The sequence below is a fragment of the Poecilia formosa genome, unplaced genomic scaffold (assembly GCF_000485575.1).
Source record: "Poecilia formosa unplaced genomic scaffold, Poecilia_formosa-5.1.2 Scaffold61, whole genome shotgun sequence".
Taxonomy (NCBI): domain Eukaryota; kingdom Metazoa; phylum Chordata; class Actinopteri; order Cyprinodontiformes; family Poeciliidae; genus Poecilia; species Poecilia formosa.
In genome coordinates, this window is record NW_006800000.1 from 1,933,479 (window position 1) to 1,948,952 (window position 15,474).

General features: G+C 37.3%; 3 protein-coding genes across 9 annotated transcripts in view; all 3 read right to left on the minus strand.

The window, feature by feature from the left end:
* Positions 1-267, minus strand: part of scube2 (signal peptide, CUB domain, EGF-like 2) — a 21,276-nt gene extending 21,009 nt beyond the window's left edge. The window contains exon 1 of the mRNA XM_016672442.1: positions 258-267. Within this exon, the coding sequence (XP_016527928.1) occupies positions 258-267 (10 nt within the window). The remainder of the gene's footprint in view (positions 1-257) is intronic.
* A 2,087-nt stretch (positions 268-2,354) lies between these two features.
* sinhcafl (SIN3-HDAC complex associated factor, like) lies at positions 2,355-7,189 on the minus strand. 2 transcript variants are annotated; one of them, XM_007554089.2, is made up of 6 exons: positions 7,058-7,189; positions 5,849-6,017; positions 5,654-5,753; positions 5,444-5,558; positions 4,605-4,758; positions 2,355-4,469 (listed from the first exon to the last, which is right to left on the minus strand). In XM_007554089.2, the coding sequence occupies exons 2-6, from the start codon at positions 5,974-5,976 to the stop codon at positions 4,301-4,303; spliced, it is 666 nt and encodes a 221-aa protein (XP_007554151.1). In that variant the 5' UTR covers positions 5,977-6,017; positions 7,058-7,189; the 3' UTR covers positions 2,355-4,300. The 2 variants fall into 2 exon arrangements, with proteins under 2 accessions (XP_007554151.1, XP_007554152.1); XM_007554090.2 differs by having other exon boundaries at positions 4,605-4,755; positions 7,058-7,188.
* Positions 7,190-8,475: 1,286 nt separating this feature from the next.
* Positions 8,476-15,474, minus strand: part of dennd5a (DENN/MADD domain containing 5A) — a 32,365-nt gene continuing 25,366 nt past the window's right edge. For all 6 annotated transcript variants that reach the window (XM_016672460.1, XM_016672459.1, XM_016672458.1 and 3 more), the window contains 9 exons: positions 14,948-15,076; positions 14,365-14,486; positions 14,134-14,279; positions 12,702-12,820; positions 12,420-12,601; positions 12,076-12,158; positions 11,185-11,308; positions 10,141-10,309; positions 8,476-9,989 (listed from right to left, as the gene is read on the minus strand). In XM_016672460.1, the coding sequence (XP_016527946.1) occupies positions 9,806-9,989; positions 10,141-10,309; positions 11,185-11,308; positions 12,076-12,158; positions 12,420-12,601; positions 12,702-12,820; positions 14,134-14,279; positions 14,365-14,486; positions 14,948-15,076 (1,258 nt within the window). In that variant the 3' untranslated portion in view covers positions 8,476-9,805. The remainder of the gene's footprint in view (positions 9,990-10,140; positions 10,310-11,184; positions 11,309-12,075; positions 12,159-12,419; positions 12,602-12,701; positions 12,821-14,133; positions 14,280-14,364; positions 14,487-14,947; positions 15,077-15,474) is intronic.

Here is a 15,474-nt window from a genome sequence, read left to right on the forward strand (position 1 = left end):
GGTTTAATGAATTAAGTGAGCCACAGAGCCAAAGAGTCACTTGCAGCTCCAGAGCTGGAAGTTGCAGACCCCTGATCCAGCAGACGAAAACTGTGATTTCATCTTAGTACAATTTAAGCTAAAAGTGCAACATGTAACATTTTAATTAATTGTTTAAGCAAAATTGTGAAGGTAAAAATTTAATTGGTCCTTGGGCACCAGTTAGTCTCCAGAGCATATCATCATAAAAAGTTGACTTAATACAATCTCTTCAGTACAATGGGCCATAATAGAGATCAGTACTACAGAGATGTTGGCCCCTATTAGCCTCTTCTAGAACCGTCCATGGGCAGTATGGAAGGGCCACTGGTAAAAAAAAAATTAATAAATAAATAAAAAATCTGATTTTAATGTAGATGGGCACCTGGGAGCAACCAGTTTCAGTGACAGAGATGTGAATTAAGCACAAGGAGAACAAAATAACTTTTTGGAGGAACATGTCAGAGTTAAGTATTTTCTTAATATGCCAATTAAAGTCAAAATTCTGAGACTAAAGTTTGAATTACTTATTTTAATAGCCACAGAGCAATGACTAACATTGACTTAAAATAAGGACCTTTGAGGGTTTTTTTAAACATATTTGCACAAATAGGTTTTGTTACCCATATATATAAAATATATATTTTTAAAAACAGCCAGATCATATAACAAACAAAACAAAGTAGAAGAAAAGTACTTTTTAAACTTTTTATAAAATGTTATAACAATTTCATTTTTATAAAATACACACACACACACACACCCACATGTTGACGTCATGGATGTGGGTGAAGACTGCAGCAGCTTTTGAGTCTCGTCAGGCACTTAAAGAGGTCTCAAAAGAAAGTGAGATCAGTCGTTTCCCTGTAAGCCTACGGGAAATAGTCTATAAGTAGAGGGCATTTAAAACAACCACCAACATGCTCAGATCTTGCTATCCAAGAAAGTTTTCCCTGAAAGCAGACCACAAGATATTAAAAGAAGTCTCCAAAAACCCTAAAACAACATCACAGGACCTACAGCAGGTTCTTCTGACTATTGAAATGAAAGTGCATGCCTGTGCAATCTGAAACAGACTGCTCGAGTTAACTTTCATTTGAGGTGCAAGAGGAGAAAATCTTTGTTCTCTAAACAAAACATGAAGATCAGACTAAAGTTTCATAAGAAAATAAACACAGACCAGGATTTCAGGACTAATGATCTTTGTCTGAAACCAAATCATTTGGGCACCAGAACAGAGGAAAGTATGTAAAGCATTTCAGGAGAAGACCAACCACAAAATATGGAAGCAGAAGTGCCACAATTTGGGATTGTTTGCTGCAACGGGACCTTGTCTCCTCATTATCACAGAATCCACAGAGAAGTGGATAAGGAAACAAGCAAAAATGTTTGTTCATTTAAACAAACATTTTAAATTAGCCAAAAAAAACAAACAAAAAAAAAACCTTTAGAGAATTGTGAAAAAAGTACAGGGAGTTGCACAAAACAATAGATAACAAGGTTGGAGTGCTTCAGTACTCCAAGAGTGACGTACAGATATATTGTGAAATATATATCGGGTTTTAGTATTGAGTTCTGTAGGAGATATAGAAATTATTGCCAATAGCTTCAATTTCCTATTGACAATTCTACCAAAAGAATCCAATATCAATGTTTTTTACTCTGATGTTTACAGACATGGGATTACGTGGTAAATACAGATGTTTGTCTAAAAATTCCTTGATACATTTAAAACTTTAAAGTGAAAATATATCCAGTGCTTAAATTAAAAACTATGTAGGGTAGATTCCTTGAACAGATGGAAAACATATGGAGTGTTGTCTTTTTAATTTACAAATCACAGCCAGTTTACATAAAAGAAGGTTGTTAAAAGTTTATTTCAATAAAATATTGGAAATATTGACTTTATGACGATATGTAATTCTTTATAACATTGCTGTAAATTAACACTTCTCCACTCTGTTCTTGATGAATCCAGCTATTAGTAAACAAAGTGCGCCCTCTATCTGCATCCAGGCGGATTTTTATGGTTTTTTTAATCGAATCAGGCCATGTACTTTTTTTTGTTTTTAGAGACTTGAAGTTTCAAAGAATTTTACTTTCAAAAAAATTGTAACCTAATAAAGTACACTTGAATAATAGTGCTTCATAATTCCTGATGAACATTCAAAGTTTTTTCATTGGATTTGGCTGCAGATGGGAGGTACATTAATTCACAGACTTGAACTGTACTATAACAAATGTCTAACACTCTTTGTCTTGTCGGCATAACATATCGACCATGTACGGCTTTTGCCCACCACCTAGTTGTACAAGAAAATACCACAGGAGAACAGTTTTGTTTTAATTTTTATTATACAGATCTACTTTGTGGTACAGTATACAAAAAGCATTAAAAAAAATAATAAAAAAACATACATTGCATGTTCAAAGGAAGTGCACAAAATTAGAAACAGACTTTTTTTTTCTGAAAGGCTCAACACCAGTTAGCTCAAAATTTTAGTTAAAAAAAAAAAGGTTGTGTAATAAATAAATATAAATTACATACGAATCATAGAGAAAAAGGTCAGGTCATTCGTTAAAGGCACATCTTACATCCCAAAATGTACCTTGCAAAAACATGGCAACTTCCTAAAGATAAAAAACAGCTTATTTTCCAGCTTACAAAGGAAGCAGCTTACCTCTTTTCAATAAGAATCATAATTTTTCAGCATTTCACTACCCTGCCGCAGAATACAGTTTATATATATTAAGCAACTTTACAGAGCAGTGCCTGTCAATTACTTTAAGTCGAGTTTGGTTACAAAAATGTAAAAAAAAAAAAAAAGGAAAAAGAAAAAGAAAACAGCAACCGTTGTCACTGTAGTACTGAGACAGTATACACCATGGCAATAACTGTGCAATATAAGCAATATTTTTAACATGGCATACATACATTTTGAGACATTGACTGGTGACGATGATGACATTATTGCTGAAACAATAGAGCCAATTTGGTTTAAAAAAAAAAGAAAAAAAGAAAAAAAAGGGGCCAATCACCCTCTAAAAGTGACTAAAAGCCCCAGAGCAATTCTCACATTCAAAATGTCTGCATAGTTTGAACTTTAGACAATTGCTTCTTTTGATGAACATGTTTCTCTAAGCGCAAAGATGTAGAGTAAGTACTGGTCTCCAGCATGTTCAGTTTGACAGCAGAAAACAGATGTTCACAGCTCACTGATTCTGCAGGTGAGTTTCTCTGATTCCTGCAGTTTACACCTACTTCTGCACATAGCACAAGTCAATACAACGCAAGCCTTTTGAGAAACATACCTGAGGAAATAATGAGTTATCAAGCTGTCTTTTAACGTGAAGAGAAGAAAAGAAAGAAAAAAAAAACTAACAAAAAAAATAAGAAATACATGCCTTCAGCACCTTTCAGATGTAGTGGTTTGCTGTTTCATGTAATTTTTTTTTTTTTTTGAAAACTCAAGAGCCAAAAATGCTGTATTTACAAAATTCATTGAAAAAAACAAAAAAAACAATTTGCTTTACAACATGCAATGTAATTTCATTGGAGGCTGTACAAAACAAATAAATAAAAACTGTCAATCCAACAAGCAGAGGGACATACTGCAAGCATGGTCTAATGTGCACAAACTGCTGAGCAAATTAAAACTGAGTGTTTCAAACTGGTGGCTAAAGCTGTTTATGTCCAACGTGTCTAATCTGTACACATTTAAAGAAATTGCATTTTTTACAGAACAGATTTGCTAATTATCCTTGTGTGTTATCAAAAGCAAGTTGTGCACTAGAAGAAACGAATAAAGCTAAAAGATGACAAAACATTGCAGCAAAAATGTTGAAGGTTTCCTTCAACACACGACGCTGGTATTGGAAATAGCTGGTGTCTTTCATACACACAATTACAGTATTACAAGTTATAAAAAATAAAGCAGTCCTGATATGAAATAAAAACAGAAATTATTTACAAAAATTGATCATTCAGTACAAAAATAACCAAACGCAATCTAGGACCAAAAATTTAAGTCAACCAAATTTAATCCTTATCCTATAAATAACACTAATGCCAAAAGTTTTTTTTATTTTTATTTTTTATTTTAAGACAAAGAGCTCAACTCTATACAAAAGATAAAAAAATACCCATATAAAAATGATTATTACGAGGACGAACATTAACTGATCTAACGGGGAATGAAAATGAGGTCTGCCACTGGAGACAAATCCAGGTGGATGCCATGGATAGCCCCATAAAGGAAAAAGGGAGATTGACAAAAACCATTCACCAGGTTTCTTTCAAATCTTCTGGGAGTTGGGGTTGGAGTGTGGGCACCTGCGTGGGCGTCAGTGTCTTCTGTTTTTTTGAGCTACAGCAGGGCTTGAAAAGTCGGGGATCGATGATCACTTCTCCAAACCGACCTTTGTAGATGATTCCACAGCACACCTTTTGCCTAAAAGAAAAAAAAGAAAAGAAAAAGAAAATAAATAAATAAATATATGGTAAGAGACTAATCAGAGTAAAATAAAGAAAACGTAATAAAAATGTGATCTTTTTGTTTTGTGATGGAGCCATGAACATATCTTACCTCTTCCAGTAAGAACGATCCAGGAAGGAGAAGATTGAAGGAGATGAGCGTCTTTGTTTGGACTCGATGTCGGAACCGTCATCCGACTGGTTGCTGTAACTGGGAGACTGGGCAGGAGACATGCTGGACGTCGTGCTGTGAGCATCTGAGTCTGCTTAAAAAAAATTAAACAGAAATAAACTTGAAAGAAATTTACATTTACCTTCAGAACCACTGGAATAATCAGGACTTGTGGCAGTATTTACTTGCCTTGTCACCATTTTATTCATTATATTGAAAGAAAGATTGCAGATGATTTATTCTGCAAAAAGAGTTCAAATACCAAATGTGTGCATTACCAAAACTGAATTTTGAATCCTATATAAAAGTGAAGCCAACACACAAAACAAGCCAGATGTCACTTGTTTATGAAGTGTGAACTAGAAAATAGAAAACAAGACACATTGCATGCTTTATTTAAATTAGCCACTAGGTGCTGCTAGAGATTATTAAACAAAGGCATTTAGTTTATATGGAGATGAAAACTAAAAAAAAAAATCTAATGTGGAATGAAAATGCACTGATTTGGAAAACTGAGATTTTAGGAAATGTTATTTTTTACAATATAGTTGTATTGGACATTAAATCACAACTATTGATTATTTTACTAGGAATACAAAATGTTTTAAGCAAGTAGACTAAACTACAAAACAAAAAAGACAATACACAAGTGTCAAAAGAGCATCAGTGTGAATTAAAAAACAAAGATATGCATGGATTTCAAATATCTTATTTTTGCTAAATTACTTATAACTTTTAAAAATGGAAGACAACATGTTTCTTAATATTGAACTACTTACTTTGCCTCTTAAACTTGTGAAGCTTCTTTAGTTTGCTCTTCTTTTTCCCATCACTGTTCTTGATCTTCTTGGGTTTTGTCACCTTAAAACCTGGGCCAGCTCTAGCATCAACCACCTGAGGAAAAGCAATTAAAAACACACAACAAAGTTAACTTGTACTTGAAAACATGGCACAGTATACCTGTGTGCTAAACTGGAGGCATTACTTACATGATTCCAGTTCTTCTTGGAGCCATGAGGCAGCTTCTTCCATCTCTTCACCAGCAGAACACACGCATTACAAATGTCTCCAACACGATCTTCTGAGAGTCTAAAATTAATGCAACACGAAAAGGGTAATTAGGTCTAGGCAAGCAACTATTACTGGCGTGTAAATGTATGATATGATGGAATAAGAGGTTGTACCCAAAGCACATCCTGAAGGTCTCTTCATATCTGCTGCTGTCCGTAAAGCGTGAACTAGAGGACTTGGTCTTACAGATGCAACAGCCGTCATTACTCCGGTAGATTTTTGACTTGTGAAATCCAAACATCCTGAATTTGCTGGTCGGTGTAAGTCAAGGAAAGAAAACTCCTGGAAATGTAAGAAAACACGATCCGTAATGGTCTCGGTGCTTGCTGGTTTCTGATCAGCATAGATGTCTGCACACAGTTGTGCTTTCTGCTATTAAAAGGGGGCGGTCCGTACACGCACACACATACACAGAAATATTGAAACCCTTTTAAACCTTTAATAGCAAATCTTGCGAACACACAGATTTAAAGTGTCAGGTTGTAAAATTAAAGTCTCAAAAACACTAAAAGCAGCATAACAATATTTGAAAAAATAAAAACACTTTGTTTCATGATCTTACGGAGCTTAAAGCCAAACAACACCAAACTAGCACAAGGCAAACATCAGTAACATGAATCTAATGTTATGAAGGGATTTTACGGCATAAAAACTAAACTTTAGGTCGAGTTAAGTGAACCGATTTGTTTGAAATTTTATCCTAAACAAACACAACTGTCTAGGACGTTACACCCACAATCACACGAGTACCGCTTTATCCGCAAAATGAGCGGTAATGTTGAACACAAATGTGGTCGACAAAAGAGAAGAAGCTAGTCTTTATATGTAACTTCAATGCATGTATCTACTACGGGACTTTGTTAAGCGGCGGATCTGTCTGAAGTGGGTGCCCCAAACAAAAAGCGGGCAGCTGCACTTTCTGAAACCAAAGACAAAAAGCTACCGCAATATTTAAACAACTTAAACAACGACATTTGGACACACTTAATGCAAGGGTTTAACTCGATAGCTAGAAACACAAAGTTAAGGCAGACACCGTCTTCCCCTTCAGATTAAAACTTTTCGTCTGCGAGTGCGCCAAATATGGCTCATTGTTGTTAGCCGTTAGCATGAGTGCTAGCCGACGAGGCCACGCTCTCGTTCACTTCCACGTTATCCCATTGTCGACATGGTAAGTCTTTACACGTTTAACCCAAAACGACAACGAACGCACACGTCAGGACACCAGAACCTTACAATATGGCCGCAAGTTCCACATATAACAAGTGTGTAAAAGTCAAAATAATATAAACCTTGTACAAAGAAAATAACAGTGTACTTACTGAACAAAAACTTTGAATCTTCGCCGTCCTCTTTTCACGTACTGCGCATGCTCTTACTACTGCTGCATACAGCTGGTCATTAGAATGTGTTTTACATAAAAAGCTGGAATGAAAGGGCGAGCGGACAATGACCATATAAGGAGTGCAGCCGTTGGGTTTGAACCTGGGCTCGACCAATCGCCACCGTCTTCTCGTGCTCTTCAGACAACATGAATGATGGGAGGCGTAGTGAATGACGGGGGAAAACACGGCTACGTCAGTGATGAAGGGCCTCTTTTTGAACTCATAGTCCCATAAGCCACCTGACCCGAGGCTTCAAAGAAAAACAGCTCCCTGACATGGCGCGAACGACTTTGTTTACGTTTTCACAGCTGAGAAAGCGCATTCAATAGAGAATATAACTGATCATTAACGCCTTGGCATGAGATATGAAACCATAATATTATACCTTTAAAGATACAAGTACTGGTTAACTATTGTAAAACACCGATTTAGCAGTATTTTGGGCACGTGTAAGCTATTTCAAACAAATAAGGGAATTCAAAACAGCCAGAGATTGGGCAAATGTACAATTTTAAACAGAACAAGCACCTAAGCAAATAACGATTATATATTACTGAAGGGTAACAAACCCATAACCATACATAACACTGCTTAGGAAGTTTAAACAAGTCATTTTTTATATAACACAGACTATGTTCCCTATTGCAAAAAAGTAAACTGTTAAAGTAGTCATATGTTGACAGTTTTTTAAAAAATAAATCAAAAACAATTTAGAAGAACTAACAGTCCTTAGTGTCACCTAAATAACTTTTAGATGATACAATTATAAATGTAGATTTACAAATTAAGGCAAACCTTTTTAAAAGCCTTTGGTCCCTCAATTTACTCTGAAATCTGTTCAGAGATACTGCCACAAACCAGGAGAACAAATGGACTGTAAATAATATTCTGCCTTTATGTCAGTTCCCCTTGATAAAATGTCACAAATATATATTCTCCTTTGAAACATTCAGCTTTCATTCCTTTTCCACAAGACAATATACTTGAATCCTTAAATTAGAAATAAATGTTCATGTAATCTAGAGTTTGAGGACAAATTAGGCATGTGCTTGCCTCCTAAATAAATTTCTGACACATACTCAAAAACAAAAATCTAGTTATTTGACATTCTTTTAGACCAAAACTTAAAGAACAAGCACTGGTTGTATTAGTCACAGAAAAAAGAAAATCAAAATGATACTTAAGATTTATTTATCATTAGTAACTTAAAAAAACCTTCAATCTCTAAAGGAAAATAAAAAGCTGTTTCTGAGATCAATTAAGTGATTGGAGCACTTAATTGGTCTCAATTAAGTGTTACCATCTTCCGACTTGCCGATAATAACATACCCTTTTGAAATAAATGAGGCCCAGAGTAATGCTTTACAGATGCTTTATTCTTAATATTTTTACACTGTACACGGTTGCTCACTTAGTAAACACTACATTACACAAGTATGTCGATAAATGTACAACTGTACTGGAAAAGAAAAATATATATCTCCCAAGATGCTTTTGTGGGTCATACACAGATGAGTACAACACAGTCATTCCAGACGCCGTTGGCACACACACAAAAAAAAAAAGTCAGTCACATATCAAATCCCTTATTCCGCAAGATAAAGTCCAATCCTATGTAAATGGAGAGAGCCCGGTAATATCTCAGTTTTCTCTTGTAGTTATTGCATAGCAAGAAACCATGATGACAAAAACCAGGAACAAGTGTGGGGAAATAAAACAGTCCTTTGAGCTCCTCACATACTTATCAGGAGGTCAGAAGTCAGCACAGGAACTACTCAGGTCATCACGTTGTAATTCAAAGAACAGAGTACATGTAGTGTAAGGGCTGCAATGATGGTAGAAGGAAATGGCTGCAGGGAGGTATTTACACTGAAGGTTGAAGTTGTTAACTTTGCAAAAGTAACAGGGTCAAGCATCTCTTGGTGCGCTCTGGAACACAAGACTTGGTTTTTTTTTCCTGAAACCAACTGAACATACCATTCGTCACTAGGAGAAGGCTCGAGCCACACAGTCTCATCGTGATAGGAGGACCTTTTCTTCGACTGAAGGTATTCCAAATAAAATATTTGCATACATACATGTATGTTTGCTCGGGAAAGAGTCAAACAAAAAAAAAAAAAAAAAAAAAAAAAGAAAACAAAAGAAAATCGCCTACCACTCTATGAGCCAGCCTGTCATACGCATACTTATAAAGCATACTTCTACATCATTTGCTTTAAACTCTGCGTTATGACATTTAAAAATCAGATTTGACAACAGAGCAAGCAACTGCACCGATTTAACAAAATAATACTGTTTTTATCTGAAAATATATTAGCAGTTTTAATCATCGCTTTCCCTTAAATAGAACCTCTGTCATCAAGTCACGGCAACAATGAAAATATTGAGCTTTCAGTAAAACATTATAGCACAAGGTCATCCTCAATGTTGTGAAAACCATGATCCATAATAGAAAACATAATTCTTTAACATCTAATGGCATCATCATCATCGAGGATAAAAATAAATCTTGAAAGGCTCATTGCACTTAACATATGGCAAATGTGACAGTAGCTTCAGTAAGCCAGAAAGTGTTCTTTGTTCAAGTCTGTTCCTGCATTAAAAAAGAGTTCAGTTATTCTTTTCTCTTAGTGGTCCTCTGCGATATTCCTGTTGGGTACGACTGGTGGAGAGCGTGGTTTGGTTTCAGATGCCAACTCCTTTGACTAACGAAGCCTCCAGGGTGATGTTGAACTCCTGCAGAGTCTGTAGCACTCGGATCAGAGAGTTTACCAGTGAGCGGTCCTTAATGAGTGCACTTTCCTCGTACATCTGGGAGGTGATTGGACAATCTGCCAGCAGAGCGATCCAGTGATGCAGCAAATGGTCCCTGTGAGAGGAAGAGACAAACACGCAAAATCAACGGAGCAGCCTTTAGGGAATCCAGAAAACATTAAAATGGGCAAAAATCCTCATTACAAACATCCAGCAAAATTATCACGAGTTTTAACGGTGTACGTTTCTCGCTCCCTTTTACTCACCTTGCTCCCAGACAGACAAGCATCTGAAACTTCCCATCCTTGCCAATGTTTCTCGACGTGCTGTTGATGGCTCGCATGAAGCGGCAGAAGTGGCGCACTCTGGTTTGCCAGTTTTCATCTGGAGTCGCCTCCCGTTGCTCAGCACTTTCAAAGTACACTTGTGCCTTCTCTGTTGAACGGTTAAAATCATCCAAAGACATTATTACTCACTGCACAGTCATATGCATGAATAAGTAACCCATTTAAAGCAATCACTCAAGTTAAAACAGAAGTGATTTGTTTTATGATTGCAGTGTTTCAGAGAGTCATTTTTACACAACTCTTAACCAAATTGTTGTTTTTGATTCAACTAATTCAAGCAATTAATTAGCTGCAGTGGGACTGGCTGAACTATCAACCTTACATTGCTTGCAACAGAGCATTTCATTTCAAGGCAAAAACACAATAAATAATAAATTTCAAAACACTTAAGACACAGGAGAGCTTATTGTTATGCTGAACCAGTCCATGCAGCCATGGAAGGCCTTTACGCTCTCATTGAAACCATAAAAACATGTTTTGATCTAGATATAAAAACAGCATATTGTTTAAGCTGGCCTCATGTGCCATTACTCGTAACGTTTTCAACATCAACCGCAGCATTTTACAAAAGACCAAAACAGAAAATGCAACAAAAGACCAGGGAAACAAAAAATGCTTAATTCACAAGTCAAATTGGAAAACATTCATCTTTTTGTTGTGGGTTTTGTCAGAGTGTTTTGTGTTAGAAAATTTGCTATATTTATTGAGAAATATTCAGAACCATATCATGGTATTTCTAAAGTTTGCATCTATTATCATGATATGCATCTCTGCTTTATCCGTTATCCCCTTATTAAATTTAATGCATTTTCTGCAGCTACCTTCATGTTCTGTCAATTTCAAATTCCTTAGTGTTGCTACTTTCGAAATATACAAGTTTAATACTTGCTTTATTCTCAAATGCTAGGGGGGAAAGAAAATTAAACCTCCAGTCTACTAGTCTTAGAAAGCTCAAGTTCCTACCCAAAAAGTCCCAGATGAAGACGTTCTTAAAGAGTCGAGGTGATTTAAAACCGTGCTGGAAAACTTGCTCCAGAGCCCAGACAAGACCGTACTCCCCACACAGCAGCAGCGTCAGACTGCCTCTCTGTGGAGGGAACAAATGCATGGAGTTGGAAAGGATTCAGAGAACAAAACACAGCTCTTTGATTAAAACACCACGAGACCAACCTACTAAAAATATGAAGTCCTTCGCAAAATATTTCACAAAAATAGGACTGCGGGTGTTTGCACCTCACACCAATATTTAAACTATTCGATTTATGGTGACTCAATTTTCTTAGTTTGATTTATTTTATTTTTTTACATAAATACTATGGATGACTGTATCAGCAATCTGGATGTGGTAACAGACTTGGTGAAACAACCAAATGAAAATTTGACTAATTTGAGAAATAACTTTTAGTTCTCGTCAGGCTCCTTTGTTCCTTTGGTCTCTTAAAAAGGTGGAGTGAGAGTTAAGGGGATTTCCCCATAAAGGCCCTTTGTTCTTTCCTAACAGTGAGTTGGTGATCAACCCTACAATCAAGTGTTAGATTTTAATGCTCCTAAATAATCCTCACTGAGCATCTTCCTTTTAATTGAAAACGTCAACTGAACTTGAATTCACTACACAATAATTAGTGGTTTTTTTTGTTTTTGTACAGATTCACTGAGGGTGCAAAAAAAAGAAAAAAAAGAAAACAAGACATAAAATTTAGAGCAAAACAAAACAGCAGTATTATTATTTGAATTTCCCACTGTAGTAACTGAAGGTTTAGAGGGGTCGAAGGGAGTACCCGGGTGTGTTTTTCTACATTCGTGATGAATAATAGAACTACGTGTTCGGGCCTGTCTAGGCTGCTCATCTCTCACCTCCTTCTCCGGCTTGTGGAAGTGTTTCACGATCCCATTGATGGCCTCTCCCACTCCCTCCTGGATCTGGCCTGTGTTCAACTCTGAAAGGGGAGGGGAAGAGTAAACAATGATGCTCTAAAAACAAAGACGGAAGCACGATCAGGCAGGCAAATCCCCAACCGGGTTTTATCTCTCGATCATTTTGTTTTGTCATTCATGCATTCATTTCTGTGATGGCTGGACATCACACGGTGATCAACATAATCCTTAAAGGAGCAGCTTAATTAAACACAGAGGGTGGGGGGGAAAAAATAATTTTAATAAAATGGTTAAGATATGAGCAATGAGGATGATTGACTGACTGGGTTTGCTGTTTGGTGAGATGGTAACAAATCTCCTCATCATCCCTGGAGACTGCTGCATGGGTGGCGTGCGGCACATCCTCTCATCGTTTTCAGTAGTGGGGGTCATCAGTTCTCCCACCAGTATCCTCTCCAGACTACCATCATCCACGCCTTTCCCCAACCAGCGACCGCATGGAAACCTAACACCAATCACAGAGAGCTGGTTAAAAGAAAAAACCTTTTTTTTTTTTTTTTTTTTAATGATACTAATTTTTTTTTTTCCCTTTGAGGCTAACTTACTTGTAAGTGTGCCCTGTGATCTCGTTCCGGACCACGACGCACTCCACAAGCCACTTGGCGTACAGTCCTGAGTTGTCGTGACCCATTTGCACCGTCGTAAGCTTTCCCAGGTTCTGACACTAAAACACAGAGAACAACAACAATGTTAAAACGTAGAAATTAAAAAAAGAAAGAGCAAATTTATGCATTCACTCTCTTTGGAAGAGAGCAAAAACGTAAAGTCAAACACGGTCGTCATCAACTTTCAGAAAACAAACTTGGTACCTTCTCGCATTCTGTTGATGTCTTAAATAGCGTTGTTAATTTATATTACATTTAATGTTTATGTTTTTTTATTATTGTTACTGTCCAGAGAACAACGAGCGTCTGTGAAGCCATCTCCAAGACTGGTTCCAGTCTTGACGTGATCCTCTCTACTGCTGTGTGTTTGAGGAGTTCCTGGCCCATATTAAAGCGTTAAGGATAAACACTTTCAGGCTAGGCTTCAGAAGCTTTTTTTAACCACCGCAGTGCGATTGTAAAATGGCACCAGTTGCTTTAGTCAATGAGCAGCTGTTAACATGGTAAAGGAGGTCCTTGCTGAGCAGAGTTGGCAAGGAAGTGTGAAGTGGGGGGAGGGGTCACCGCTTTATCCTCACAGGAGATCATGAGTGAACAACTCAAGTGGTTTAAAAGAGGAGCTCCCTTTTACAGCCATATTGCAGAACTGTTCTGTGAATAAGACCTTAAAAGCAGATTGAAGTCAGGCTCTGTTCTGGCTTTAAGATGCGTCCTATTTTCTTCAGATGCAAACGGACAACTGTGAGGGTGGCTGGTCACACCTGGCGTGAGTATCCGACCCGAGTCATCAGGTTCGACATGCAAATAAACCCATGATGTTACAAAAATCTCAAAGAAAGATTTCGAATGGCTTGATTAGGTAATCTAACAGTTGTAATGTGAGAAAGGAGAATACAATGCTTAGTGTTTATACAGAGTGCAAAAAAAAAATATAAAATAAATAAAAAAAATCAGACACCTCAATCACAGACTGGAAAGCTGTCAAACAAAACACTATACTAGGAAGATAGACACATAATGAGTACTTTTACCAGACAGCAACAGTGGGCAGCTGCTTTTTCTTGTTTCAGGGAGTTCACTAAAACCTTTAGACTTAAGAAGAGTAAACACAAACTACACTCAGATTGCTAAACTAATGCAGTTAAAACATCTTGCATCACAACAAACACGTGGTGGAGAAGATTTGAACATGTACAATCATCCCCTTAGAAGTCTAAACAGTTTAACGTAAATAAAAAGAGCACCGCCTTTTAAAAACAACGTGCGAGCCTTCATTGTTGGCATGTTATTGCACTTCTAGCAGATCTGATTTTATTAACAAAAAAAAGAAAAAAAAAAAAAAGATCAATGTTTTAGCAGTCAGGACACAAACCTCAAAAGTGATCTCCAAGGTGTTTCTGGGGACCTGCAGGACTCCGGTCTCCGACAGCTCCCCGGAAACACACACCCAGGGGTTGGCTGTGAACATGGAGCCGCCAAGCTTCTTGCTCGGCACGATCACCACGTGGTAAGGGATCACTGGCAGCCGGAGAGAAGGGAAACGTCGTTCTGGCAGCTCAAATCAATAAAATACAAACAGGGTGCATTTTTAGGCGACACTCACTGATGGTTGTGAAGACGTTAGTGAAACAAAAGTAGTCGACGGCATTGAAGGACAGCAGGTGGTAAAGGAACTGCTCCTTCTCGTCGTCACAGCGCAGGAAGGCGTAACGCTTGTACAGCTTTCTAAAAAGCAGAAGACAATTGACAAAGGGTATTAAAAGACACATGACACTGACCAAATCACAGGATTTTCTGACATTTGGTAATTATTCTGATCTGATAAAGATGGCAGGCAAATAAAATTGGGAAAACTGAACAGTTTTTGTGGTTCAGGTTTTCGGAGAAAAGCGACTCTACGGTCTGAAAGGCAGACAGAACTTCCCCCAAACCCAGTTTGTCCCCCAGATATCAATTATGAAGAAGTCTGAATTATTCATGCAGTCTGGACTACAATATGATGCTTTGCAATTCCAGAAGAAATGCATTATAAATGGCTTAATCACACACGGTCTGCCTTTCAAAACGGACATTCCTGCACGTGCAAAACAAATCAAGGGCAGAAAGATATACTTTAAAATGTTACTGCTGCAGCTCTAAATACAATGAAATAATTGCCGCCAATGCAGAGTGGTAGTTCAGCTCACTTTGTTAGTTCGTGATCTGACAGCAGCTGCTTCAAGTGTCTGGAAAGCAGCTTCTTCTCCATGGAGAGGCGGACCCAGGCTCTGGCCTTGCCCACGTCGGTCTTGATCTCCCCGATGTTCTGGATGTGTCTGCAGGTGAAATGATGGGTTCAGGTGTCAGGAAAGGAAGACAAACTCAAAGGCAACACACAAAAGGGTAAATAAGCTGAAGGAGTATCATTACAGGGGAGATACAAGAGGCTGATGCCATACTACACATGGAACCATCTTGAATGGATAAATTTCTTTATGCATGTGTATAAAATGTGCCACACCAGTGAAAACTTGCACATAAAGTTTCAGTTTGCCATTTAATAACTTCTTAATTCAAATGAGCTTTGTTCTATATGAAAACCAAAGACATAATTTGAAGGAAAAAAAAGAAAGAAAAAAAAAAGCGTGTACTTTTTAAAATTTATCGCTATGATTTGAACATCATATTCCCGTCACAACAGCAGGCTGGGAAAGTTGTTTCTCCGAGCGGCATT

Coding starts and splice junctions, on each gene's coding strand:
- sinhcafl (XM_007554089.2), bottom strand. CDS start 5,976: ATGTTTGGATTTCACAAGTCAAAAATCTACCGGAGTAATGACGGCTGT. Junction 4,759..5,443: donor TCACAAGTTTAAGAGGCAAA/GTAAGTAGTTCA, acceptor ATTTTTTTTAAG/CAGACTCAGATGCTCACAGC. Junction 4,470..4,604: donor GATCGTTCTTACTGGAAGAG/GTAAGATATGTT, acceptor TTTTTCTTTTAG/GCAAAAGGTGTGCTGTGGAA.